The sequence below is a fragment of the Nyctereutes procyonoides genome, unplaced genomic scaffold, assembly GCF_905146905.1.
Source record: "Nyctereutes procyonoides isolate TBG_1078 unplaced genomic scaffold, NYPRO_anot_genome, whole genome shotgun sequence".
Lineage (NCBI taxonomy): Eukaryota > Metazoa > Chordata > Mammalia > Carnivora > Canidae > Nyctereutes > Nyctereutes procyonoides.
The window spans coordinates 54,984,597-55,010,284 of NW_026575131.1; the positions used below are offsets into that span (position 1 = coordinate 54,984,597).

General features: G+C 57.5%; 1 protein-coding gene across 4 annotated transcripts; it reads left to right on the forward strand.

The window, feature by feature from the left end:
• The first annotated feature begins 4,529 nt into the window (after positions 1–4,529).
• Positions 4,530–25,371, forward strand: PLIN3 (perilipin 3). 4 transcript variants are annotated; one of them, XM_055344509.1, is made up of 9 exons: positions 4,530–4,586; positions 7,446–7,541; positions 11,060–11,258; positions 11,396–11,478; positions 15,801–16,098; positions 20,235–20,434; positions 21,926–22,051; positions 22,666–22,812; positions 24,532–25,371. In XM_055344509.1, the coding sequence occupies exons 2-9, from the start codon at positions 7,464–7,466 to the stop codon at positions 24,871–24,873; spliced, it is 1,473 nt and encodes a 490-aa protein (XP_055200484.1). In that variant the 5' UTR covers positions 4,530–4,586; positions 7,446–7,463; the 3' UTR covers positions 24,874–25,371. The 4 variants fall into 4 exon arrangements, with proteins under 4 accessions (XP_055200484.1, XP_055200488.1, XP_055200486.1 ...); XM_055344513.1 differs by lacking the exon at positions 24,532–25,371 and adding an exon at positions 23,720–24,507; XM_055344511.1 differs by lacking the exon at positions 22,666–22,812 and having other exon boundaries at positions 24,529–25,371.
• The last annotated feature ends 317 nt before the right edge of the window (positions 25,372–25,688 follow it).

Consider the following 25,688-nt stretch of genomic DNA (forward strand, 5'->3'; position numbering starts at 1 on the left):
TTTTCCTCTTCCCCATTTCCTTTATTCATTGGGCAGCCCAGCACATCTTTCCAATGCTCCAACCTGCCCTTCTGACCCTGCTTCAGAACCTTCTGTGGCTCCCTAATGTCCTCAGGGCTCCTGTCAGCCCAGAACCTTCTGTGGCTCCCTAATGTCCTCAGGGCTCCTGTCAGCCCAGAACCTTCTGTGGCTCCCTAATGTCCTCAGGGCTCCTGTCAGCCTGGCTCTCGCCAAAGCGTCTGATGTCTCTCCCCTGACACCACGTCTCTTTTCCCTCTTCCCCCACATTCGACCCTCCAGCCTCACTTTGCACCTGCAAGCTCTCTGGTCCCCCTGCCTGGATTGTCTCTCCAGTACCTTCACCTGCCTGACGCCTCAGCTTCAACTTCGACATTACTTCCTCCTGGGGGCTTCCCAGGACCACCCACAACCTGGGCCCAGGCGCCACCAAGCATGTGCAGCCCCCATCACCTCTATTGTATGCACTTGGTCACCAGAGTCAACTCCTGCATCAGACATAGGACACCCAGCGCCCATGACCCTTTTAAGGGCCGGTGGAAATGGTTTGTTTTTAATTCATCTTAAAATCAGAAGAAAACAGGGATGCCTGGGTGGCTCAGTGATTGAGTGTCTGCCTTTAGCTCAGGTCGTGATCCAGGGGTCCCCGCAGGGAGCCTGCTTCTCCCTCTGCCTGTGTCTCTGACTCTCTCTGTGTCTCTCATGAATAAATAAAATATTTTAAAAAATCAGAAGAAAGTAATGAATATACTACCAATGCAGTTGTAAAAGATCATTTGCAATATTTTTTCACAGAGGGAGGAACCCACAATGACAAAAGTGCCCTTGGGCTGTGAAAGTCTTCTTCTTCTTTTTTTTTTTTTTTTGGAAGATTTTACTTATTTATTTGAAGGAGACCAAGTGAGCGAACACAAGCAGGGGGAGAGGCAGAGGGAGAAGCAGACTCCCCACAGAGCTGGGAGCCCAACACAGGGCTCGATCCCAAGACCCTGGGATCATGAGCCAAGTTGAAGGCAGATACTTAAGGGGCTGAGCGAAGCAAGTGCACCAGGACTGTGACAGCCTTAATGCAGCCCTGCTGGTCCCATGTGCGTCTCCCTATCGGATTATGAGTGTCTTGAAGGGGGAGGTGGAGGTTGAATCTCCAGGGCTGCCCAGTGTAGGCCTGTATACAGCAGGTGGTAAATAATTGCTTGTTGCATGACTGCATACACAATGCATCACTGGGTCTTCACGGCCAGGCCTGGCCTGGCTCACAGTAATAGGAGATACTTGAATGGATGGATGGATGGATGGATGGATGGATGGATGGATGGATGGATGGAAGGGTCAGAGGGTAGATGGAGGGGACACCCGGGGAAAACAGCAATCTGGGGCCAGCAGCGCCACCTTGTGGCACAACTCTGGTCTGTCTCTCTCTCCCCTGGGCTTCGTGGGAAAGAACTGGGGAGTTTTCTGAGCCTTTACACTGGAAAGTGTGGCCTTGAGGAGGAGGAAGAAGGAAAGGAAGAGGAGGAAGAGAAAGGGGAAAGGGGAGGAGTTGGGTACACTGAGACCTCAAACTCAGGCTGCCCATTTCTGGCCGTGTGACCCGGGGCAGGTTAATGAATCACTTCTGTCATCCTCGGCTTCCTCCTCCCCCAAAATGGAGAAAGTAAAAACGAGGCCTCTGAATAATGTAATAAAATAGCTCAGGAAACAATATGCGTCTTACCTCCCACCCTGGGGATCCTGGACGGGTGTCGCCCTCAAGGAGCCCACCAAGGCTGGGCGGTGACAGCTTCCAGGAGGACATGCCTGGAGGAAAAAAGGGGTCTGGGTTTGGAGGTAGAGTTGTCAGAGTCAGCAAAAACAAAAACAAACAAACAAACAAAATAAAATAAAAAGGATCCCGAGCTCAGTCTGAATTTCAGGTCAACCAGGAATAATTTTGAACATAAGTATATCCCAAATGTTGCCTGGGATATACTTCTACCCCCAAATGCATTCCTGGTTGACCTGAAATTCAAATTGAAGTCGGCATCCTCTATTTTGTCTGGCAGCCTTCGCCTTGGGGGGAGACTGAGGAGGTAGGCAGGAGGACTTCCAGGAGGAGGCGGCACCCGTGCAGAAAAGGGAGGGCTAGGGCAGCTGGGTGGCTCAGGGGTTTAGCACCGCCTTCAGCCTGGGGCGTGATCCTGGAGACCCGGGATCGAGTCCAGGGCGTCAGGCTCCCTGCGTGGAGCCTGTTTCTCCCTCTGCCTGTGTCTCTCATGAATAAATAAATAAATAATCTTAAACAAAAAAGAAAAGGGAGGGATAAGGGCCGGTGGGGCAGCGCCCGTTCCTCCCCCGCCCCACCATGTGCACATGCGCAGTGGCGAACGCCCTTGATTGCGCTCACAGCGACCTGGCGGTGGGCGGTTGAGTGCCACACTAGGAAAGACGGTGACCATGGCTGTTCCCCTTTTGTTCAAAAGCTGTGGCGCAAAATCACCAAGACTTTATTTTGCAATTCAGAATTGCGTTACATTTCCTAGACCAGGAATACTTTGGCCGTGTCCCAGCACTGGAAGCACAAGGCTACTAGACGTTTCTCCCAGTGTCTCTGGATCTGTGTGACCTTGGCCGACTCACTTAACCTCTCTGAGCTCCATCTATCCAAGAACTCACTCCACTCCAGCCACGTCACCTTCCTGGCTCTTCTCCAACTCACCTCGCGTGGTCCGCCTCAGGGCCTTTGAACCTGCCTTTTCCCCAGATCTCTCCGTGGCCTCTCCTCTCCTCCCTCACTTCTGCATTCCCATGCCAATCTGGGAAGCCTCCCTTGATCACCCGATTAAAAATCACACCCCACGTTCTCCATCCCAGTCCTTTGCCTTTCCTCGGTGACCTGACCCACTATGCGTTTCACTCACTGCTCTTGCTCGTTGTCTGTCTCCGGCCCCGGCCCCGAGCACCACGAGGCTGGCATCTGCGTTACCCACTTCTGCGTTCCCAGCACCCAGCACAGCAGCTCAATAAAAATCGCTGAATGAGTGAGTAGGAAAATGAGTGCACGAGGAGGAAAGCAGGCCAGCAGCAAACGGGACACTTTTAACCGTCGCCTTTAACCGTCGCAGCTGATTGCTTTTGTCCTTTCTCTGTCTCACACTCACTTGAGAATCTGACTAGCTGCCTGTGGTTACTTACATGTGATTATTCAGTTCCTCGATGTACAAAAGCCATATGGTGCTAGTGGCCCATAGCGAGTGGTGCGGAATTCTAGAGCATCCCCAGCCTCTCCGAAAGCTCGACTGCGCGGGGCTACTGTAGCCACTGTCCAAAAAATGCGCTTAGTCCCAGACACCAACTTTTTTCCCGTGTTCTTTGCGGAGGTTTCAGAGGCCTTGTCCCACCCCGCACAATTTAGCAGAAGTGGCACACTGGTGGCTCCTGAGCTGAAGATGGCCCTAGTTGGGTTTTGTTTGGTCCAATGGGTTTTTTTTTTAGAGATTTTATCTATTTATTCATGAGTCACACACACACACACACACACACACACACACACACAGAGGCAGAGGGAGAAGCAGGCTCCCTCCCGGGAGCCCAATGCAGGGCTCGGTCCCAGGACCCCGGATCACGCCCTGAACCAAAGGCAGATGCTCAACCACTGAGCCACCCAGGTGCCCCTCCAATGGTTTTCTACAAGGCAGGACACCTTTTTTAGTCTAGAATCCCCGCGGATATGGGAATCTCTGAGTGGGTCTTCCACAGGGCAACACTCTGCCATGCTGCCAACACTTTAGAGGAAGTATTTACTTCCCTTTGGCCCCTGGGGCCATCGGAGTTTGAGACTTTAGGATAAAGGAGTGGGGAGCGGGTATGGAATCCGAGTGGTGGCTGCTTCAGGAAGGGGTTGATCCAGGAGTCAGAGATCCAGGAGTTGATCCCTGAACTGCCCCAGGCCGACCTGTCTCTGGGCCTCAGTTTTCTCATCTGTAAAATGGGGATGCTAAAGGAATAGTTTTGGGGAGGATTAAGCGGTAACCCTGCAGGTCGGGGCGGGAGGAAAGCACTCAGCGTGTGCGGTCACCGCTGTGGTGAGGGCCGCTCATCCTGCTGGGTCGGGCTTGGCTCGGGTCTCCTGCCCGCCCAGGGTTGGGGCGCGGCTGCTGGCGTGTTGGGGGCATCAGACAGCGATCCCTGAGTTCTCATCGCCTCTGCAGAAACGGGGGACCCGACCTGGGGACCCCAGCCCTCGGATAGCACCTCCCTGGGCCGAGTCCATGGGATCCCTGGGCCGGGAGGGGGCGCCCTTGGCTGGGTCTTCCCAGGCGTCTTCCCGGGTGGGGGTCCCCCCACGCGAGGACCGCGCAGCCCGCACGCGCCCGCGGACAAAGTCCGGCCCGCCCGGGACTCCACTTGCGGCTCCAACGTCCCGGACGGGCGGGGGCGTGGCCTGGCGGCGGGCGGCCTCCAAACGCGATTGGTCCTCCTGCCCGTCATTCCCGAGCGCCCGCCCCCCCGGGTATAAAAGCCCCCACCCCCGGCCCGCGCAGGACGGTTTCGGAGCTGGCGGTCGAGCCCTGCGCGCCCCGCTGACCGCGGTGAGACGGGGGGGCCCCGGCCGAGGTGGGGGGGCGCGGTCCGGCGAGTCCCCGGACGTCCCGCGGGGGGAAGGAGCGGAGAGAGCCTTCCTGGGGGCTCTGCTGGTCTCTGCGGCCTGGGGAGGGGTCTCCATCCAGCCTGGGCTCAGCTTTCCTGTCTCTTCCCCCGCGACCCCCTCAAGGAACCCCGCCCCCCCCCCGATTTCTGGAACAGAGTGAAACTTTCAAACTCTCTCAATTGCTGAGACTTTCGTTGGGTGGGTGGGGGGGCGCGTGAAAGAGCCCCCTAGAAGGGGCGGTGTCTGGAGGGGGGTAACCCCGCCCCCTCCCGCTAAAACACGTCCCCTCTAAAAAGTGTGCTTGCTTGTGCAAACGCAGTGTGCGGGCGAGCCGCCGCCCGTCCTGCACAGGAAGTCGGGCCTCCCTGGGTCCTCGGGGCGCCCCTACCCCCCAGCCGGGGGGCCGTCTTCCTGCCTAGCGGAGCCCCCTCTCCAGCTAATGGGTCCGCCCCGCGGGGCAGCTCCTCCCCCGCCCGAGGGTCAGGTCCCGCCGCTGGCCCCGGGCAGGTCGCGGCAGACCCCGCCCTCTTCCCTGGGGTGGGTGTGGCCAGCGGGTTGCTCCAGGCGGCCGGGAAGGGCCTGCCCCTTATCTGAGTCCTTGGGACCTTGGTCACGATTGAGCTAGAACAGCCGGGCCTGGGACCTCGGTGTCTGGGAACTTCGGAGGCTGTATCTTAGCATGCCCTGGCTGCAGCTGGACGTCTACGTGACTGCCGGCCCCAGCTAGCCGGAGCCAGCTTCACACAGCTTGCAGAACCCCCCACCCACCCACCCAAGGACTTTTTTTTTTTTTTAATTTTTATTTATTTATGATAGTCACACACAGAGAGGGAGAGAGAGGCAGAGACACAGGCAGAGGGAGAAGCAGGCTCCATGCACCGGGAGCCCGACGTGGGATTCGATCCCGGGTCTCCAGGATCGCGCCCTGGGCCAAAGGCAGGCGCCGAACCGCTGCGCCACCCAGGGATCCCCCCACCCAAGGACTTTAGTGGGGTGCTGACATCGGCCGAGGCCACCCTTGGTTCAGCCCGCCCCAGGAGGGATCGATGGGCAGGGGCGATGGGAGAGTGCGCCTCCAAGGAGGCCGGGCGAGCTCAGGCTCCAGGGAGGGTGAAAGGAATAACTAACTGGACCTTGATCATGAGAACCGGGGGGATGGATGTGCCTACTCGCTCCGCTTCCCAGTTTGGGGACCTTAGTAACAAGCAGAAGCTCATTCCTGGCAGGCTTCACCCATGTGTGCAGCGGTTTTGTTTATTGAGCACCAGCTATGTGCCAGGCGCCGAGCTCAGCACCACATACGTACACAGTCACTCACTCTGCCAATCTGTAGGGACTCTGAGCTAGGAACGGTGATCCCCATTTTGCAGATGGGGCCGGCAAGGCTCTGAGAGGGGGTCCTGCTTTCCTCAAGCTCCCACTGCTGGTGAGTTGCCAAGCTGGGATTAGAACCCGTTTGGACGCTCCAGAACTGGTGCTCTCAAAACTTTAGTTTGCTGGGCTCTGCTTGGGGGACGGGGCAACCGGGCAGCCAGGAGGATGGGCCCCCTTCCTCTAGAAGGACATGTTCAGAATCAAGGTCAGGGGTTCACAGCAGGCTCCTCCCAGGGGAACCAGCCTTGAAGCCAGGTTCTACCTTTAGCTCCATTTTACAGGTGAGAGGACTGAGGCCAGGGAAGAGGAGGCTCCTTGCTCAACCCCGCACAGCATGGGCGGAGGTGGGACTCCTGCGGTCTAGGGTGATGATGGATTACCCACCTCCTCTCCCTGGCCAGCCAAACGGAGCACACCTGTGGTGGCTCCCGTGGTACCTTTAGACGTGTGCATTAGCCTCACCTGGAGAGCCTCCCTGGCCCTGCCTTCCCTCTGGAGTCTGACATGATTGGTCTGTAATAGGGCCAGGCGTGGTCTCTTCTACACAGTTTGTGGGGTGTTTTGTTTATACTTACCCTTTTTTTGAGGGGGGAACTGGTAATGTTCTCTACCTGGCTCAAAAGTCAGAGGCCTGCCCAGCTACCGGGTCGTCCCTGAAAGGTGGCCCCTATTTTTTTTTAATTTTCATTTATTTATGATAGTCACACAGAGAGAGAGAGAGAGAGAGAGGCAGAGACACAGGCAGAGGGAGAAGCAGGCTCCATGCACCGAGAGCCCGACGTGGGATTCGATCCCGGGTCTCCAGGATCGCGCCCTGGGCCAAAGGCAGGCGCCAAACCGCTGCTCCACCCAGGGATCAAGGTGGCCCCTATTAACAGTTTCTGATGTCTAAAGACTGTGCAAACGACTGTGCAAACACATGTTTCGCACTATTTGTCCCTGAGCATCCTCGTCCCATGAGTAGGTTTCTACTCTGCAGCCACTGCACTGGGCTGGCTCCTTGATTTCCCCAGGTCGTTAGCGGTACCTTGTTCCGGCCGACACAGGTGCACACGCCTCCACGCGCCCGGCAGTGCAGGTGTGGGACCACCATCCCCTCGAGGTTTCAAAGGGAAGGGGGCTCTTGAAAGCAGGGAGCCACAGCCAGATTGCGTCCTAGGTGTCTCCCCGAAGTATTGACAATTAGAGCCCTTGGAGTTGGCCGCCCGGGTGGGGCCCCGGAATCCGCTGCATCAGCAGCTCCTGAGAATGGGGCGACTCAGGGCCCCACCCGCCCGGCTGAATCAGCTCTCGCTCCAGGCCCCCAGGTGCTTGTGAGTGACTGAGAGGCAGGGCTCTAAGGACCCGGGGAGGGGAACCTGGTCTTCCTCCTGGAGGGAGGGCCAGGGCCGGCTGGACCCTGACGAAGCCCATCTGTCCCCCACAGAGCCCGCTGCGGAGAAAAATGTCTACCGACAGGACAGAAGCCACCCCAGAAGCCACCGCCAGCACCCAGGTGACAGGCGAAGAACCAGTCCAGCAGGTGAGGGCGGGGCTGGGACCTGTGGGAGAACCGTGGCCGGGAGCCGCTGGCCGCACCTGGGGTCAAAAGATCTCTTTGTGGGTGAGGGAGAGCCGTCACCTGGACCCCGGACAGGTGGGGACCGGGGCACAACTGGGAACCCCGGAGGCTTTGGGGAGATCAGGGGTATGCTCTGAACCTGCCTGCCTCCCCCACCAGCTGCCCTGTCTGCAGGTGCTCATAGGGTCACCCCAGGATGTCAGCCCCTGTCTTATCTCCCCCTTCCCAGATTAGCTAACTCTACCGGTAGTTGATAAATGAATATATTAGCATATAATTTACATGCCATAAAATTCACCCTCGGAGAAGGTGGTACTTAGTGGTTTTTAGGAACCTACCAAGTTATGCGGCCATCAGTACCCTACAGGGTTAGAACATCCTTTTTTTTTTTTTTTTTTTTTTTTAAGATTTTAATCCATCCATTTGACAGAGAACGTGCACGGGTGGGTACACACGAGCCAGGGGTAAGGGGCCGAGGGGGAGAGAGAAACAGGCTCCCCGCTGAGCCAGGGAGCCCTATGTGAGACTTGATCCCAGGACCCTGGGATCATGACTTGAGCCGAAAGCAGATGCTTAACTGACTGAACCACTCAGGTGCCCCTAGAACATTCTCACCCCCCCCAAAGAGACCCCACCCCATTAGCAGCCCCTCCTCATTCCTCGTCCTCCCCAGCAATGGCTCATCTGCTGTCTCCGTGGATTTGCCTGTTCTGGTCATTTCGTACTAACCAAGTCATACAACCTGAGACCCCCTGGTGTCTGGCTTCTCTCACTGTGTATCATGTTTTTGGGGTTTACCCACCTTGTAGCAGGTGTCACTGCTCCATTCCTTTCTTAAAACTGTGGTAAAATAACACACAACACAAAAAATACCATTGCGACGTGTACAGTTCAGCATTAAGTATGCTTATGATGTACAACCACCACCAAGACCATCAAATTCTGGAAGCTCTTCATCACCCCAGATGGGAACCCCACCCCCGTTACCAGTTAGTCCCCTTCCCTTCTGCCTCCCAGCCCCTGGCACCCACTAATCTGCCTTTTTTTTTTTTATGATAGTCACAGCGAGAGAGAGAGAGAGAGAGAGAGAGAGAGGCAGAGACACAGGCAGAGGGAGAAGCAGGCTCCATGCATCGGGAGCCCGATGTGGGATTCGATCCCGGGTCACCAGGATCGCGCCCTGGGCCAAAGGCAGGCGCTAAACCGCTGCGCCACCCAGGGATCCCCTAATCTGCCTTCTTTATGAATTTACCTCTTCTGGACTTTTCATATAAGTAGAAACATCATTTTTATAAAAGTAGAACCTCTTACGTTAGGTCACTAACGTAAGGGAAATCCTACAGGATTTGTCTTTTTTGTGTCTAGCTTATGTCACTGAGCACAATGTCCACTCACGTTGAGGCAGGTGTCAGAATGTCCATTTTAAGTCCGGCTACCGTTCCCTTATCTGGATGGACCACGCCCTGTTTATCCGTTCATCTGTCCACAGATACTTGGGTGGCTTCCACCTTTTGGCCACTGTGAACAATGCTGCTTTGAACCCGAGCGTCCAAGGATCTCTTTGAGATCGTGTTTTCAATTCTTTTGTCTATATACTCAGAAGTGGAATTGCGGGGTCCTAGGGTGCCTCTCTGTAATTCTTTCTAATTCACAGTTTCCCACAGTGGCTGTACCGTTTTATGTTCCCACCCACAAGGCCCAAGAGTTCCCCAATTTCTCCCCATCTTCACTATCATTTGTTAGTTTGCTTTGTTTTGGTGGTAACCGTCCTAACCAGTGTCAGGTTGTATCTCGTTGTTTTGGCATTTCCCTGGTGATCTGTGATGCCGAGTATCTTTCAAGTACCTAATGGCCATTTGGAGGCTAGGATTTTTTTTTTTAAGATTTTTTATTTATTTACTCATAGAGACACAGAGAGTGAGAGGGAGGCAGAGACACAGAGGGAGAAGCAGGCCCCATGCAGGGAGCCCTACATGGGATTCGATCCAGGGTCTCCGGGATCACGCCCTAGGCTGCAGGCGGCGCTAAACCTCGCCACCGGGATTGCCCTAGGATTTTTTTTTAAGATTTTATTTATTTGAGAGGTAGGTGGAGAGAGCACAAGCAGGTAGAGGGAGAGGGCTTCCCGCTGAGCAGGAATGTGACACCGGACTCAATCCCCGGGACCTTGGGATCATGATCTGAGCCAAAGGCAGGTGCTTAACCGACGGAGCCACTCAGGTGCCCCTGTTTAATTTCATTTTAATTTAGGTTTCGAGAGCCACCTGTGGCTAGCGGCCATCACGGTGGAAGGCGTATAGAACATTTCCATCGGGATCCCTGGGTGGCGCAGCGGTTTGGCGCCTGCCTTTGGCCCAGGGTGCGATCCTGGAGACCCAGGATCGAGTCCCACGTCGGGCTCCCGGTGCGTGGAGCCTGCTTCTCCCTCTGCCTGTGTCTCTGCCTCCTCTCTCTCTCTCTCTCTCTCTCTCTCTCTCTGTGACTATCATAAATAAATAAAATTTTTTTAAAAAAAAAAAGAACATTTCCATCATCACTGAAAGTCCCGTGGGGCAGTGCTGCATTAGAACCCCCCCACCTCATCACAAATACACACTTGAGAAGCACACAAGCCTCTCTGCCCCCCACCTGCTCCTATGACCACCCCTGTTCAGGCCCTGGGAAGACCCTTCTCCTCACCTCTTGCTCTAGGACATGAAAGCAAAATGTGGTCTACACACACATAATAGATTGTCTAGCTTTAGGAAGGAAGGGACCCCGACACCTGCCCCCACATGGATGGACCCTGAGAACGCCGGGCTCAGGGAGGGAACCCAGACCCAGGACACCTCCTGCAGGACCCCACTCCCAGGAGTTTCCCAGAGGAGGCCCATCCACAGAGACAGGAGGTGGTGGGAGCCAGGGGTGGGGCAGGGCTTCCTGGGGACGGGGTCTCTGTGTGGGGAGATGGAAGGTTCTGGAGATGGATGGTAGGATGATTTGCACGACAGCATGAGTGTACTCGAAGCCACGTAGAGATGGTGAAGATGGTAAGTTTTATATGTATTTTACCAGAATTTTTAAAAAGATCTTTATTTATTTATGAGAGACACAGAGGTAGAGACACAGGCAGAGGGAGAAGCAGGCTCCATGCGGGGAGCCCGATGCGGGACTGATCCCGGGACCCCAGGATCACGCCCTGAGCCAAAGCCAGACTCTCAACTGCTGAGCCACCCAGGTGTCCCATTTTACCACAATTAAAAAAAAAAATGAAACACCAGTGTGCTACCCCGGGGATGGACCCTGAGCCCACGATGCTCAGGGAGGGAACTAGACACAGGAGGCCCCACTGTGTGTGAGTCCACATGTGTGGCACGTCCAGGACGGGATCATCCACACACAGGAAGGGGGCTGGGGGAGGGGAGGATGGGGAGTGAAATCGCAATTGTGGGGCACCCCGGGGTCCCGGGCCCAGCCTGCTGAGCCTCCTGTCCCCGCAGCCCAGCGTGGTGGAGCGCGTGGCCAACATGCCCCTCATCAGCTCCACCTGCAACATGGTGTCCGCGGCCTACACCTCCACCAAGGAGAGCTACCCCCACGTCAAGACCGTGTGCGACGCGGCCGAGAAGGGCGTGAAGACCCTCACGGCGGCCGCTGTCAGTGGGGCCCAGCCCATCCTCTCCAAGCTGGAGCCGCAGAGTAAGTGAGGCCCCGGGGAGCCCCTACCCCTTGGGGCTCCTCCCTGTTCCCCCAAACCAGCCCTGTCCAGCCTTCCCGGCCCTGAGGGGAATGCACACGTGTGACTGACCCTTCCCGCCTTGTCCCCTGTCCTGCAGTCGCATCGGCCAGCGAATATGCCCACCGGGGGCTGGACAAGCTGGAGGGGAACCTGCCCATCCTGCAGCAGCACACAGAGAAGGTAACTGGTGTCGGGCTTCAGGGGGACTGCGGGGAGCTCCGCCGGGAAGGGGGGCCTCCCTGGGTGTGGAGCCTCTGCCCCTGCCCCAGCTAGAATAGACGCACATGACTGCTCCCTCCCTGACCCCCTCCTCAGTCTGGCCCCACCCTGGCCTTGAGTCTGCTCCCTGCTGGGCACCTGGGGGAGTGATCTGAACACCAGCCAGCTCTGTTCAGCACCCCCTTGTGTGTCTCACCTTGTCTGGGGCAACAGCCAAGGCCGTCCTCACGGCCCCGCAGCCTGCCAGCCCCCCAAGCAGTCCCTGTGGTTCCCATTCGGTAATGTCCGTACCTGTGGGTCCCAGACACAGTGATAGGAACAGATTGCCTGCCCTCGTGGAACTTTTGTAAGGGAGGCCGGGGGACGCAAATCCAGTGAACCTTTCCGTCGCGTTCCTACCACAGGCCCTTTGCATGTGCACTTCTGTCTTCATGAACCAGACCTTCAGGTCTCTGTTCTGATCTCACCTCTTCAGAAGCCTTCCTCCCCCTCTGCTCCCTCTGAGAGAAGGGCCTCCTCGCTCAGCTCTGTCTCCGATGCCCATGTTCTCTCTCTGCACCGTCCAGCACACAAACCGCCAGCTGTATGTGGCTTACGGAGCCCTTAGACTGTGGCTGGTGTCACTGAGGAACTCGGTTACTCATTTTATTTTTTTAAATTTTTTATTTTAATTTTATTTATTTATTTATTTATTTATTTATTTATTTATTTATTTATTTATTTATTTATTTAAAAGATTTACTTATTCATTTATGATAGACGTAGAGAGGCAGAGACACAGGAGGAGGGAGAAGCAGGCTCCATGCCGGGAGCCCAACGTGGGACTTGATCCTGGGACTCCAGGATCGTGCCCTGGGCCAAAGGCAGGCGCTAAACCGCTGAGCCTCCCAGGGATCCCCTAATTTTTATTTTTTAAATATATTTATTTATTCACAAGAGACACAGAGAGAGGCAGAAACACAGGCAGAGGGAAAAGCAGGCTCCCTGCAGGGAGCCCAATGTGGGACTCGATCCTGGGAACCTGGGATCATGACCTGAGCCAAAGGCAGATGCTCAACCACTGAGCCATCCAGGTGCCCCTCGGTTACCAATTTTAAACATAAATAGCCTCACGTGGCCGGCGGCCAGCCTTGCCCTAGCACACCACGACACAGTCACATAGTACAATGAGCTCATTTAAGCCTGTGACTCAATGGTTCTAGTATATTCATGTTGTGTAACCACCACCACCCCTTTTAGAACATTTCGTCACCCCAGAAGAAACCCCACATCCCTTAGCTATTAATCTCCTTCTTGCCGAACGCTCCTGGCAACCACTCATCTACTTACCATCCGTGGACAAGCCCGTCCTGGACGTGTCACCCATGTGGATTCATCCCGTGGGGCCTCCTGTGTCTGGTTCCCTTCCCAAGGGTCATGGGCTCGGGGTCCGGCCCCGGGGTGGTGCGAGTGGGCGTCTCGCTCCTGCTCACGGCCGAGGGACATGCCCACGCATCGGGGACACACTATATGTGGCCGTTCATCTGTTGGTGGACATTTAGCTTGTTTCCACTTCTTGGCTTTTATAATACTGCTGTGGACATTTGTGTACCAGATACATTAGTTTGTTTGTTTGTTTTTTTACAACATAAAATTTGTCATCTTTAACCATTTTGAGCACACAGCTCAGGGCACGAAGCACTCTCACCCCGCCGTGCACCTCCACCATCTGTCTCCAGAACCTTCCATCTCCCCACACGGAGGCCCCGTCCCCAGGAAGCACTGACCTCCACCCCCCTCCCCACCCCTGGCTCCCACCACCTCCTCTGTCTCTGTGGACAGGCCTCCTCTGGGGACCTCCTGGGAGTGGGGTCCTGCAGGAGGTGTCCTTCTGGGCCTGGGTCCCCTCTCTGAGCCCGGTGTCCTCAGGGTCTGTCTGCGTGGGGGCAGGTGTCAGGGCCCCTTCCTTCCTGGGGCTGGACAATATCCCAGTGCGAGGATGGACCGTGTTTCTGCTTGCATCTGTCAGTGGTTGCTTCACCTCTTGGGGTCTGTGAATCATGCTGCCCTGAGTGTGTGTCCCTGTTGTATTAGCTTGTGAGGCTCCACGCCATCTGAAGGGCTCTTAGCTGCCTACTTGTCTTCCCAAGGGGGTGAGGGCACAGACTGCTTTCTTGCCCTGTCTAGTGCCCATCGTACAGCCTGGCACATGGTAGATGCCCAGGCTTCACTTAGGCCTTGTGGGACAGATGGCCACGCTCAGGTGCGCCTCTTCATGTCCGGGCTTGGCTCACCAGAACTCAGTGATCCCCGGGGTGGGGGCAGGAGGGCAGGCCCAGGGCTGCTCCAGTTAGTTCCCTCCCGCTCTGCCCTGAGGCCCCCTCGCCGTTGGGCACCTGCTGCCGGGCCACAGTCCCCGAGGCAGGGCCCACCCCGCGCCCGCGGAACTCCACGCGGCTAGGGAGCACTGTGTCACTGGCAGAGGCCACTAGCAGGTGGGGCGTTGAAGGTGGAAGCTGCCCGGTTTGCAGGAGGATGGAGGAGCCCCGTCCTTGGGCCCGGGGCTGACCTGCTGGTGCCACCCGGGGCCAACATTCCTTCTGTTTATAGAAGGGATGAGCTCGGGGTGACGTTCTGCAAGGTCATCCAGCAGAGCTGCTCCCAGCTCAGAGGCGCTAGCGCTCTCTGGACTCCAGGCCCCGGGATGTCACCCCACACATGCACACCCCAGGCTTGCCCCAGGAAGAGGCAGCGTGTCCCCGTTCTATGAACCACGGTGTGGTCACAGCTGGGCCAGTGTGAGCTAGGTGACAGCCCTGGGGGAGGGGGGTTATCTCTTCACGCCCCCAAAGGAGCTAATTCCCACGGACACCAGCAGTCTAGATGTTCAGAGTTAGAAGGGTCGAGACGGGGCTGGTTTTTGACTTTCCGGAGAGCTCTGTGCATAGAGATCGGCTCAGAGGCTGAGCCTCAAGAAGGACAGGTGTCGGCCCATGAACGCCCAACATGTGCTGGCGCTGCCTCTCTTCTGGGATCCCGCGACAAAACTGTCCCAAGGGTCCCCACGCCCGGCCCTGCACCGTCTGTGCCGAATACAGTCACTGGGGCGTGGACACGCACGCTCCTTACGGCATCGGTGGCCACATCTACAGGGGGCAGAGTGAAGTGGCTGAGACCTGGGGACACCGGCCTGCAAAGCTAAACTATTTACCACGCGGCCCTCTGGCAGAGAAAGCTACCAACCCCGTAGCTGTCCCACCAATCCGGGTTAGAGGTGCTTGAGTCAAAGTCCCAGGTTAAAAAATCCAGGCTCTGGACACGCTGCCTGCCTCCTGGACTCGGTTTCTCCTGTGTGGAAAGGATATGCTCCCTCCTCTTGGGGGTTTGGAGGGCGGAAGCCCCGTCATCCGAGGGCTGAGAACCTGACGTACCTGACTCGTCGTTAGTTTTTTTTTTTTTTTTTTGATGCTTTAATACAAGCTTCATGAATAAACCCACAACTGCTGGGATGTTTTGGGCGTGACCCCCCGTTTGCCGTGGGGAGATTAAGGCGGGAACCGTGTTCCGTCGTGAGTTCATGGAGACGGTGTCTAGACACCTGGGTGCATCCTTCGTGTTGCCCTAGTTTTGCTCCGGGCGCCTCTAGGTCAGGGTCTCCCCTCTTGGCACCCCTGACATTAGGGCTGGGCGTTCCCGAGGGGAGGAGAGGCCCCGGCCCCCCACCCACTGCATGTCAGGAGCCCCCCCCCCGGCGTGACACCCACGTGTGTCCCCAGACAGTGCCCAGCATCCCCTGGGGATGGGGTCACCCGAGGTGAGAACCACTGTTCTAAGCCATCGTAGCCGTCTGCTCGGGGCTACTGTAACCAAGTGCCACAGCGGGGATGGCCTAGCCCAGAACTTACTATCTCAGTTCCTCCCCGGGGCGCCTCTCCACTTGCAGACGCTGTCCTCACATGGCCTCCCCTCTGTGTCCTAATATCTTCCTTAAAGACCTTCTCTCCAAATAGTCTCATTCTGAGGTCCCGGGGATCCGGGTTCAGCACCCTGTGGCCCCTGACGCTGTAGATAAAGAAATGGAAGCACAGAGAGGTACAGTGAGTTGCCTGAGGCCACACAGCCAGGACATAACAAACCAGGATTCAAACCAGGCTCCAGGGCACGAGGTCTCCACCGCCAGACTCAACGTTGACCCTCCGGGGTGACCCAGGAGCTGGAATGCCTCCCTGGAGGTTGGGGTGCAGGGGTGGGGGTCCCCAGGTACAAGGGGAGGACAAAGATGCCGATGCTGGGCTGTGTTGTAGGTGCTGGCCGATACCAAGGAGCTCGTCTCGTCCAAGGTGTCGGGGGCCCGAGAAGCCGTGTCCAGCACGGTGTCCAGCGCCAAGGACACAGTTGCCAGTCGAGTGACGGAGGCGGTTGACGTGACGCGGGGCGCCGTGCAGACTGGCGTGGACGCAACCAAGTCCGTGGTGACCAGCGGCGTCCAGTCGGTCATGGGCTCCCGCGTGGGCCAGATGGTGCTGAGCGGGGTGGACGCGGTGCTGGGCAAGTCGGAGGAGTGGGTGGATAACCACCTGCCCATGACGGACGCTGAGCTGGGTGAGTGCAGCCCTTGGGCCCGGACACCCCCCTCCACCCCTGGCCCAGACCTCCCACCCCTCTCTGCCACCTAGAGCTGTCACTCAGAGCCATCTCGCCCCTGCCACCCCGTCAGCGCCCACCTGGCCCCCAGTGTCTGGTCTCCTTGAAGCAGCCACTAGAGGGCCCCTGTGACCACCAAGTCAGGTTCTGTCCTCTGCCCACAGCCCTTGGGGACTCCCAGCTCCCTCAGGGAGAACTCCAAGCCCTTCCCCGTGGGCCCCCCTCGTACTTATCCATCTCCCCTTGTTCATCCTACTCCAGCCGCACTGACTCCTTGCTGATCCTCAGCCATGCTCCCACCCCAGGGCCTTTGCACCAGCCGTTCCCTCTCCCAGGACCATTCTTCCCCTAGACATCCAGAAGGCTCACTCCTTTCTGCTGCCAGCTCTGTGCTCACATGCCACCTCCCCAGTGAAGCCTCTGAGATTGCAACCTCCCTCGTCCATGCTGCATCCTGACACCTGCCTCCCAAAGTCTTGTCTGTCATCAACCCCCACCCCCCGGGTGCATAGTTGTCCATCCGGATGTGCCTTGAGCACCTGCCGTGCGCCAGTCTTCCAAGTGCTGGGGGTACATTGGTGCACAGAAGCCTGCACTCACGGAGCTCACGGGATAAGGAGATAAACCTAAAGGAGAGAATTCGGGGGGGGGGATTGGCTAGATGTTTCTGAGGAGGTGACAAGACGGTGAATGGAGCGAGCCAGCCAGCTGCGGGGATCAGCGCAGAGAAGTGTCAATAACCAAGGTCCTGGGGCAGGATTTGGCTGGTGGGTTACAGGAAGGCCAGGCAGAGTGGGCGAGGAGGGAGATGCGAACGAGAGGAGGGTGGGGACGGGAGACCAGGCAGGTTCTGCGGGGTTTAGGGGGATCCAGGGGAGGACTTGGACTTAGCCGGGAGAGGTGGGAGCCCTGGAGGGCAGGCAGGCAGGGGAAGGCGGGAGCTGACTCGGGTGCTCACGGCGCCCTCTGGGGGCCACTGCGGGGAGGACAGGTGATGGGGGGATGCGGTTGGCGGGGGTGGGGGGTGGGGCTGAGCATCGCCCGGGCCTGGCCCCTTGGTGCCGCAGGCACAGATGGCCCCAGACACCGCCCAGTGTCCCCTGGGGGTTGGGGGCAGACCCCCTCCGAGGTGAGACCCTGTTTCCATTCTGGGACTTCACGCACAGGGAATCGTGTGCCGCCTCCATCGTCTGGGATCAGGATTGCAAAACGTGTCCGTCCTAAGCATCGCTCCTTCCTCCGTCAGCTCGGAGAACGTTCTCTGTTGCAGCTTGTGGAAGAAGAGGGCACCCGGCTAAGTTTCTCCCTTGACTGGCTCGCGGGCTGGCTCATCAGCCTCCACGGCCAGCAGTGGGTTTTTTTTTTTTTTTTTAATATTTTTTTTTGTTTTATTTATTTATGATAGGCACACAGTGAGAGAGAGAGAGGCAGAGACACAGGCAGAGGGAGAAGCAGGCTCCATGCACCGGGAGCCCGACGTGGGATTCGATCCCGGGTCTCCAGGATCGCGCCCTGGGCCAAAGGCAGGCGCCAAACCGCTGCGCCACCCAGGGATCCCCAGCAGTGGGTTTTTACGTTCTAGGTGTGAATGCGGAGGTTTACACGCCACAGGCCAGTCCCAGAGGCTGACTTTTATCGGGGTCACCCTTGTCCCGTTACTTCTGGCCACTTGGAGGCGTCTTCGCCTTGGCTCTGAGTCTCCGTGATCCAACCCGGGAACCCGCATGGAAAGGAGGGGGGCGGTCCTTTGCTTCCCGGACAAACTCGATGTTTTTGGCGGGCTGGCGATCGCAGGCCCTGAGGCATGTGGCTTGAACCCAGTGTGTCACTTGTGCTTTGAGCGTCCAAAACCCAACTGTGAACCTCTTGAAGGCGGGGAGCCTCCGGCCCGTGGTAGGTGCTGAAGCTGGGTCCAATCGGCTGTGGGTCTTGGCCCCTGAAGGCAGCGGGACAAGCAGGGTCTGTGGGGAAAGGGGTCTTGAGCTCGGCCGGGGCGGGGGGCCGCCGCAGGGAACAGACCCGTGTGACCAGCTTTGCTTCTCTGTCCTCCCTCTGGATCCCCCACTAAGGAGGACATCGCTGTGGGTGCTGGTGCCCGTGGCGCGGAGGGGTGGTCTGCAGGAGAGGGTACGTGCTTTCACAGCAGCGTGGCAGGACTGGGCGTGTGTTCGGGGGCTTGGCCCAGGGGGACAGCCCTCTTCCCTCTCTCTCGGGGTCCTCCCCTTGGCCAGGGGCACCTGCCTGCTTGCTTGGATGTGCCAGGAGTCTGCGTGACGTCCTGGCCTAATAACAAAGCTGCTTGCACTTCCGAGGGCAGAGCCCCAGGTCCCCGGAGGGCCACGGAAAAGCCCTGGGCCACGGGCAGGGCAGATTCACGGTGTCACTCATTTGGGTTCATTTCCACAGACCCGCCTTGAGTAGGAGAATGGGAAAAATCTCTCCTTCTCGAAGAGCAGTCTTATTTTCTCTGCCTTTAAGTGTCCCACGTGTGTGTGTGTGTGTGTAGTTTGTTTTTTTCCATTTTTTCCAAAGAATTTATTTGGCAGAGAGAGTGAATATAGGCAGGAGGAGCAGCAGAGGGAGAGAGAAACAGACTCCCCGCTAGGCAGGGAGCCCGACATGGGGCCGGATCCCAGGACCCTGGGATCATGACCTGAGCCAAAGGCAGATGCTCAACCATTAAGCCACCCAGGCGTCCCTGTAGTTTGATGTTTATTCATTTAATTTATTTTTTTAAAGATTTATTTTTATTTTATGATAGGCAGAGGGAGAAGCAGGCTCCATGCCAGGAGCCCGATGCGGGACTCAATCCCGGGACTCCAGGATCGCACCCTGGGCCAAAGGCAGGCGCCAAACTGCTGCGCCACCCAGGGAATCCCTGTTTTTCCAGATTTTTTAGTGTTTACAGAGACCACTGAAATCCCCTGATTGAAGGCTTACCTTGGTTGAGCAGCAGGTCAAGGACTAAACGCTCATTTGCGTGCCTTTTTGAGTACAAGCTGGCCCACCTTTCACAATTCAGGCAGCTGTGATGGGGCGGCGGGGGGGGGGGTCATACGGAAGGGGAAACTGAGGCTTGCCGGCAGAATCACATTTGTGTAGAGCAGGGAATGGCAAACATCTTCCTAACCAGTTGGTAAATATTTCTGGCTTTTGGGGGGGGGTGTCAGTGCCTGTTGCCACTAGTTACACTGTCAACACAGAAGCAACACAGCAGGAGATAAGCAGAGGAACGGGTGTGACCTTGTGCCAATAAAATTTTATTTATAAAGACAGGGGGCATTGGGCCTGGGGGCCAAAGTTCGCAAGCCCCTGCTAGAGGGCATTACCAAGCCGGTGAGTTAGCAGCTCATCAGGACGGGCCGTTTCCATCCTGCCGTCTTCTAACCTCAAGGGCTCTCTCTGGACTAGATATTCCCGACGTTGCCTTACGCGCTGGCAAGACGGTTCTCATGTGGCTCAGACTTGTCCCCCCGTCAGGTATCGTGGTTCAGAACATGGTGACAGACCGCCTGGCTTCAAATCCTGACTTGCCACTGCCTAGCTGTGTGGCCTCGGGCAAGTCACTTCACTGTGAGCCCGTTTTCTCGTCTGTAAAAACGGGGCTAACGGTGCCTCCCTCGCGGAGTTGTTGGGATTTGATGACTGCGCAGGAAGCACCTAGAACTTTGTAAGAGAGTAGCCGTGCCGTGGAGGTGCTGGGCACTGGTACAGGATCCCCCAGCATTTTTTTTTTTTCCTGCAAAGGAGCAAAGAGTGAACACTTTTGTCTCCACCGGCCAGAGGGCCACAGACCCCGTCACTGTAGTCTGAGGGCAGCCATCCACGTAGCTCACCCACGCGCAGGGGGTGTGGAGGCCTGGTGCAAAGCTGGAAGCAGGGGGGCGTGAGCCACGGTTTGCACACCCTCACGCTAGTCCTCTTAATCCCGGGACGTTGGGTTTCCATCATGCCCATTTTGCAGATGGGGAAAGCGAGGCAGGGGAGCCTGCCCTCCGCGCCAGGGCCTCCCGGCTTGTGAGCAGCTGCCCCCAGGACGGGGACCCGGGCAGTGTGCAAGGCCAGGGCCCCTCACGGCACCTTCCTCCCCGCAGCCCGCCTCGCCACGTCCCTGGAGGGCTTCGACATGGCCTCGGTGCAGCAGCAGCGGCAGGAGCAGAGTTACTTCGTGCGCCTGGGCTCGCTGTCGGAGCGGCTGCGCCAACGGGCCTTCGCCCACTCGCTGGGCAAACTGCAGCTGACGCGCCAGCGGGCGCAGGAGTCCCTGGGCCAGCTGGCGCAGGCGCTCAGCCTGGTGAGGCTCCGCAGGGCCCCGGCCCCCCTCCCCACCCCCCATGGCTCCTCTTTCCCGTGGTCCTGGGTGGCTTGTGGCGGGGGGGGGGGGGGGGGAGGCGCTGCCTTAATGTGCCCCCGGGACCAGCACGCCTCAATGACCAGAGTCTGCCAGGCCCAGAGGGGGGGTCCAAGGTCAGGGTGTCCGCAGGGCTGGGGCCTCTCCTGGACGTGCAGACGGCCGTGTCCTCTGCCCGCTTGTCCTCTCCTAGGGACGCCAGTCACCATAGGAGCAGGGCCACCGCAATGACCTCATTGCGACTTGATGGTGTCTTTAGAGACCCGATCTGCAAGCACAGGCACGCTCTGGGGTCCGAGGGGGTCAGGTCTCCAGCATATGATCGGGCGAGGGGGGGTCATAATTCAGCCCACGCCAGGCTGCCCGGCGGAGGCTCTCCTGGGGGGACCTCCGGGCGGCAGGAGCCCGACCTGCAAAGCCCGAGCAGGTGTTTGATGGTTTCGTTGAAAGTCTCACGGAGGCATAATTCAGGTACAACAAGAAGTCCCCCTTTTTTAAGCGTACGGTTAGAGGAGTTTTACAAACACAAATAGGTCACCACCACCGCAGTCACAGTCAAGACGCGGAACATTTCCATCACCCCAGCAGGGCCCACCTGCCTGTCTGCAGGCATATCCTGCCCTCCTCGCCGCGGTGCTCTTTCTGTCTCTCCTCCAAGGAGCTAAATTCCTTTTACCTTCCTCTTTGCTTTGCTCCATCCGCGAAGTGCTCCCTCTTTTCTCTTTCTCTTTTTAAATTTTTAATTGTGGGAAAATACATCATGAAATTCACCATCATAAGTAACCATTTTTAACTGCACAGCTCAGGGCACAAAGCACCTACCATCACGAGCCATCTCCAGAACCTTCCATTTCCCCACCCCTGGCTCCCACCACCTCCTCTCTGTCTCTTTGGACGGGCCTCCTCTGGGGACCCTCCTGGGAGTGGGGTCCTGCAGGAGGTGTCCTTCTGGGTCTGGGTCCCCTCCCTGAGCCCGGTGTCCTCGGGGTCCGTCCACATGGTGGCAGGTGGCAGGGTCCCTTCCTTTTTATGGCTGGATAACATTCCACTGGAGCACTTTTTACGACCCAGCTTGAGTTCCATCTGGTTACATCCCGTTGGCCAAAGCCAGCCCTGTGGACAGGCCCAGTTGCAAGAGAGAGACAAAACGCGAGGAGCTGCCGAGAATTGTGGCCACTTCCTTTTTGAGTAGCACAGGGCACAGGCACATGTTGGTGACGAAACCGTAACCGTGGAAAGGCTGTGTGAGAACAGCGTCCCTCCTGGCTTCCTCCCCTTCGTGGACCATCTCATCTGGGACGAATGGAGGACTTTGGGGGCCTCTCCTGGGATGGGTGCCGGGCTCTGCCGACCTTGGTCAGATGCTGGAGGCAGCCTCTCTCCTCCTGTGTCTCTCTCACTCTCTCTCTCTTTCACTCCTTAACTCCGCTCCAGATGGAAACCGTCAAGCAGGGAGTTGATCAGAAGCTGGTGGAGGGTCAGGAGAGACTACACCAGATGTGGCTCAACTGGAACCAGAAGCAGCTCCAGGGCACGGAGCAGACCCCGGCCAAACCAGAGGTACCAGCTTGGGGGGACACGCGGGGTGCTTGGGGCCCTGACATGCCTCTCCATGCCTCTCTGCCTGATGGACCTACCTGCCCGGAATACTTTCCCCAGCCTCTCCTTCTCTTAACTGCCTTCCGGACACAGCAGCACCTCCTCCAGGAAGCCCGCCTTGATGTCCTCTCTTGGGTGTGGGTGTTGCCTCTAGACTGTGGGACACTTGATTGTGCTGCCTCTCAACCTGCTCAAATTCTAAGCCACATCTCATCCACCTTTTCCTCCATCCCAGCATCATGGAGGCCTTCATACTCCCCTGCCTGACTCCTGGGGACAATTCCTCCCCAGCATCCTCTGGTCCCTCGCATCTGTCCCAGGCACTGGTCTCCTGTTCTGCTCTGAGTTTGCACCGCCTGTACCTTCACTCACGGAGGCCTTCCTTGAATCAGCACCTTCCGTGGCTCTCACGCCCCATCACGAACGCCCCTCGGCCTCAGGGATGACCTAGCGCTCACTACACCTTCTCCGCTTCACCTCTCTGGGCCTTGGCTTCCCCGTCTGCAAATGGGTTGTAGGGCCTCCTGCAGGGCTCTTGGGGTGAAGCAAACCAAACCCACACACCGTGTTCCCAGCAGCAGGACTCACAATTGCCAGAACATAGAGACGGTCCAGGTGTCCCTTGGTGGATGAACGGATCCACACAACAGGTTCACATCCACACACGGGCACGTCCCTCGGCCCCGCAAACACGGAACCAGGCACAGGAGGCCCCACAGCGTGTGAGTCCACGTGTGTGACATGGCCAGGAAGGGGAGGGGGCTCGTGGGGACCGGGAGAGGGGGTCAGGGCTGACTGCTTAATGGGAATGAGGTTTCTTTGGGGGACGATGGAATGTTCTGGAGACAGAGGTGGTGGTGCACAACCTTGCAAATATACTAAAAACTCTGGAATTGCACACTTAAAAGGGTGAACTTCCCAGCCCGTGTCATACACACATACATAGAAATGAGTAGCTTTGTAAAGCACACGGTGAGTGCTGCAAAAGTGATAGTTATGGAGATGTCCCGATATCCCTTAACGCAAAACTATTAGCATTCAAACCCAAACCACCTAACACCGTCTCCCTTGCCCCCACTGCTCCGCGTGGCACCCAGAAGATGCAGATGTCGACTGTGCTCAGCACCTCCCTGCCAGGCTCGCGTCCAGGCTGCTCGCTGTTGCAGGGTCAGGGCAAAGTCCCACCACCAGCCTGCTCTCTCCCCCTAGTCGGGGAGGGACGGTAAGGTCCCTATTTGCACATCCACCCTGTGGTCTCCCCCACCATTTACAGCTTCTGCCTGGAAAGTTTTTCCAAGCCTCTTTAAAAAACAAAAAAAAAAAAAATTAAGTGGTGTGGAGATAGAAAATTCAGTATCTTACACCTAAAAAAAAAAAAAGTTTTATTTTTTTTTAAGATTTTCTTATTCATGAGAGACACACAGAGAGAGAGAGGCAGAGACACAGGCAGAGGGAGAAGTAGCCTCCCTGCAGGGAGCCCAATGCGGGACTCGATCCCGGGTCTCCAGGATCACGCCCTGGGCTGAAGGCAGGCGCTAAACTGCTGAGCCACCCGGGGATCCCAAAAAAAGTTTTATTGAGATATAATTTGCATAGTATGCAATTCAGTGGTTTTTATTGTATTCACAGGTTCGTGAGGCGATCACAGGATCCTCTGAGAACATTCCCACCGACCCAGCAGATCTTGTCCCCATCAGTAGTCACTCCCCCTCCTCTCTGGCCCCCACGAGCCCCCTCCCCGTCCGTGGATGAGCCCGTCCTGGACGTGTCACACACATGGACTCACACCCCGTGGGGCCTCCTGTGTCTGATCCCCTCCCCGAGCGTCTGGGCTCGGGGTCTCTCCCCGGGGCAGCACGTGGGGGCGCTTCACCCCCGTTCAAGGCTGAGAGACGTGCCCGGCGTGGGTGGGTGGGTCGTGTTTGTTTATCCGCTTACCAGCTAATGGACATTGGGTTTGTCTCCCGTGGACACCACCTTGGGAACCAGCGTCGTACAGGCGTGCGTTTCCATTTCTCTGGGGTGGATCCCTACAAGGGGAGGTGCTGGCCATATGGAAAGCCTGTAGATTAGCGTTTTGAGGGACCACCAGCAACATACAAGGGTCCCACTTCATTCCCCATTGTCGTAAGCACTCGTCACTCCCTCCTAGATCCTGCTCGCCCCAGCGCGTGTGGAGTGGCACCTCATTGTGGGTCTGCGCCCCGTGTCCCTGGTGGCGGGTGCTTATTGACCATCTGCTTGTCCCCTCTGGAAAAATTTCTCTGCCTCTTTTTTACTCTGGTACATACGCCACACGGCTCAAAGCTCAAAAGAGCCGGTGTCCCAAACCACCACCATGCTGGACGGGCTCTCGTGGGGAAAGGTTTCCTGGAAGGTCGTGTCCGGCTGCCCTGGGAACACACGGTCCTGATGGTCCCCCCCCCGCCCCTTCTTAGCAGGTGGAGACCCAGACGCTCACCATGTTCCGGGACATTGCCCAGCAGCTGCAGAGCACCTACGCCTCACTGGGGTCCAGCATCCAGGGGCTGCCCACCCACGTGAAGGACCAGCTGCAGCAGGCTCGCCACCAGGTGGAGGGCCTCCAAGCCACCTTTTCCGGCATCCATTCCTTCCAGGACCTGTCCAGCACCGTCCTGATGCAGAGCCGGGAGCAGGTGGCCAAGGCCCGAGAGGCCCTCGACCACATGGTTGAGTACGTGGCCCAGAACACACCCATCACGTGGCTGGTGGGCCCCTTCGCCCCGGGAGTCGTCGAGAAAGCCCCAGAAGAGAAGAAATAAGACAGCCAGGAGGAGGCTGGAGGGGAGGGACCTAGCCTCTCCCTGAGGGGCGGCCCGAGCACCAGACCCTTCGCCTCACTTGGAACATGTGTCCCTAACCTTCCCACCCCACCCCACCCCGCTCCACCCTGCCCATCTTAGCTGCCCCCTCGGGGAGCTGCAAACCGACTGTCCATCCCCTCCTCTGCGCTCAGAGGAAGCGTATCCTGAGCATCACCTCCTCAGTCAAGACAGGGAGGGTTCTAGGAAAAGTTTTCTAGGAGGGCCTCAGTGCCCTCAATTTCTTTTTTTTCTTAAACCCAGGGATACATATCCCATCTCTTTTTCTTTATCAAGGGCCCTGGGTATCAGCCTTTAGCTGATGGACTTGGATTTCTCCCGGGGAGGGGGTGGAGGGAGCACCACCCAGGCCCATCCGAGAGCAGGGGGCTCAGCCTGCCTGGCCTCCCGTACCTGCCGAGCTTCCGTATTGCCTTAATAAACTTCACCTGCAGCTAAGTACAGGCGGTGCGGGTGCGGGTGTATATATGTGCGTGTGTGCACTCCCAGGAGCCGAGCGATACTGGGGTCTCCGTGTGGCCTCTGGGGCCCCGTCCCTGCTCTGCTCACAGGAGGGGACCCGGAGTGGGGCTCGGAGTTCTCCGATGGGAGAAGAGCAGGGCCCTTCACGTCCCCCAGAGCCAGGGTCTTGCCCTCTGGGCCGTGTCCTAGGATCCCACAGAAGCAGAAGGCCTGCGCTTTCCCCACACCTTCCTAGGTGTTGGGGGGTGGGAGGGCGGTGTGGCATGTTGCCTCCTGAAAGATGTCCACGTCCC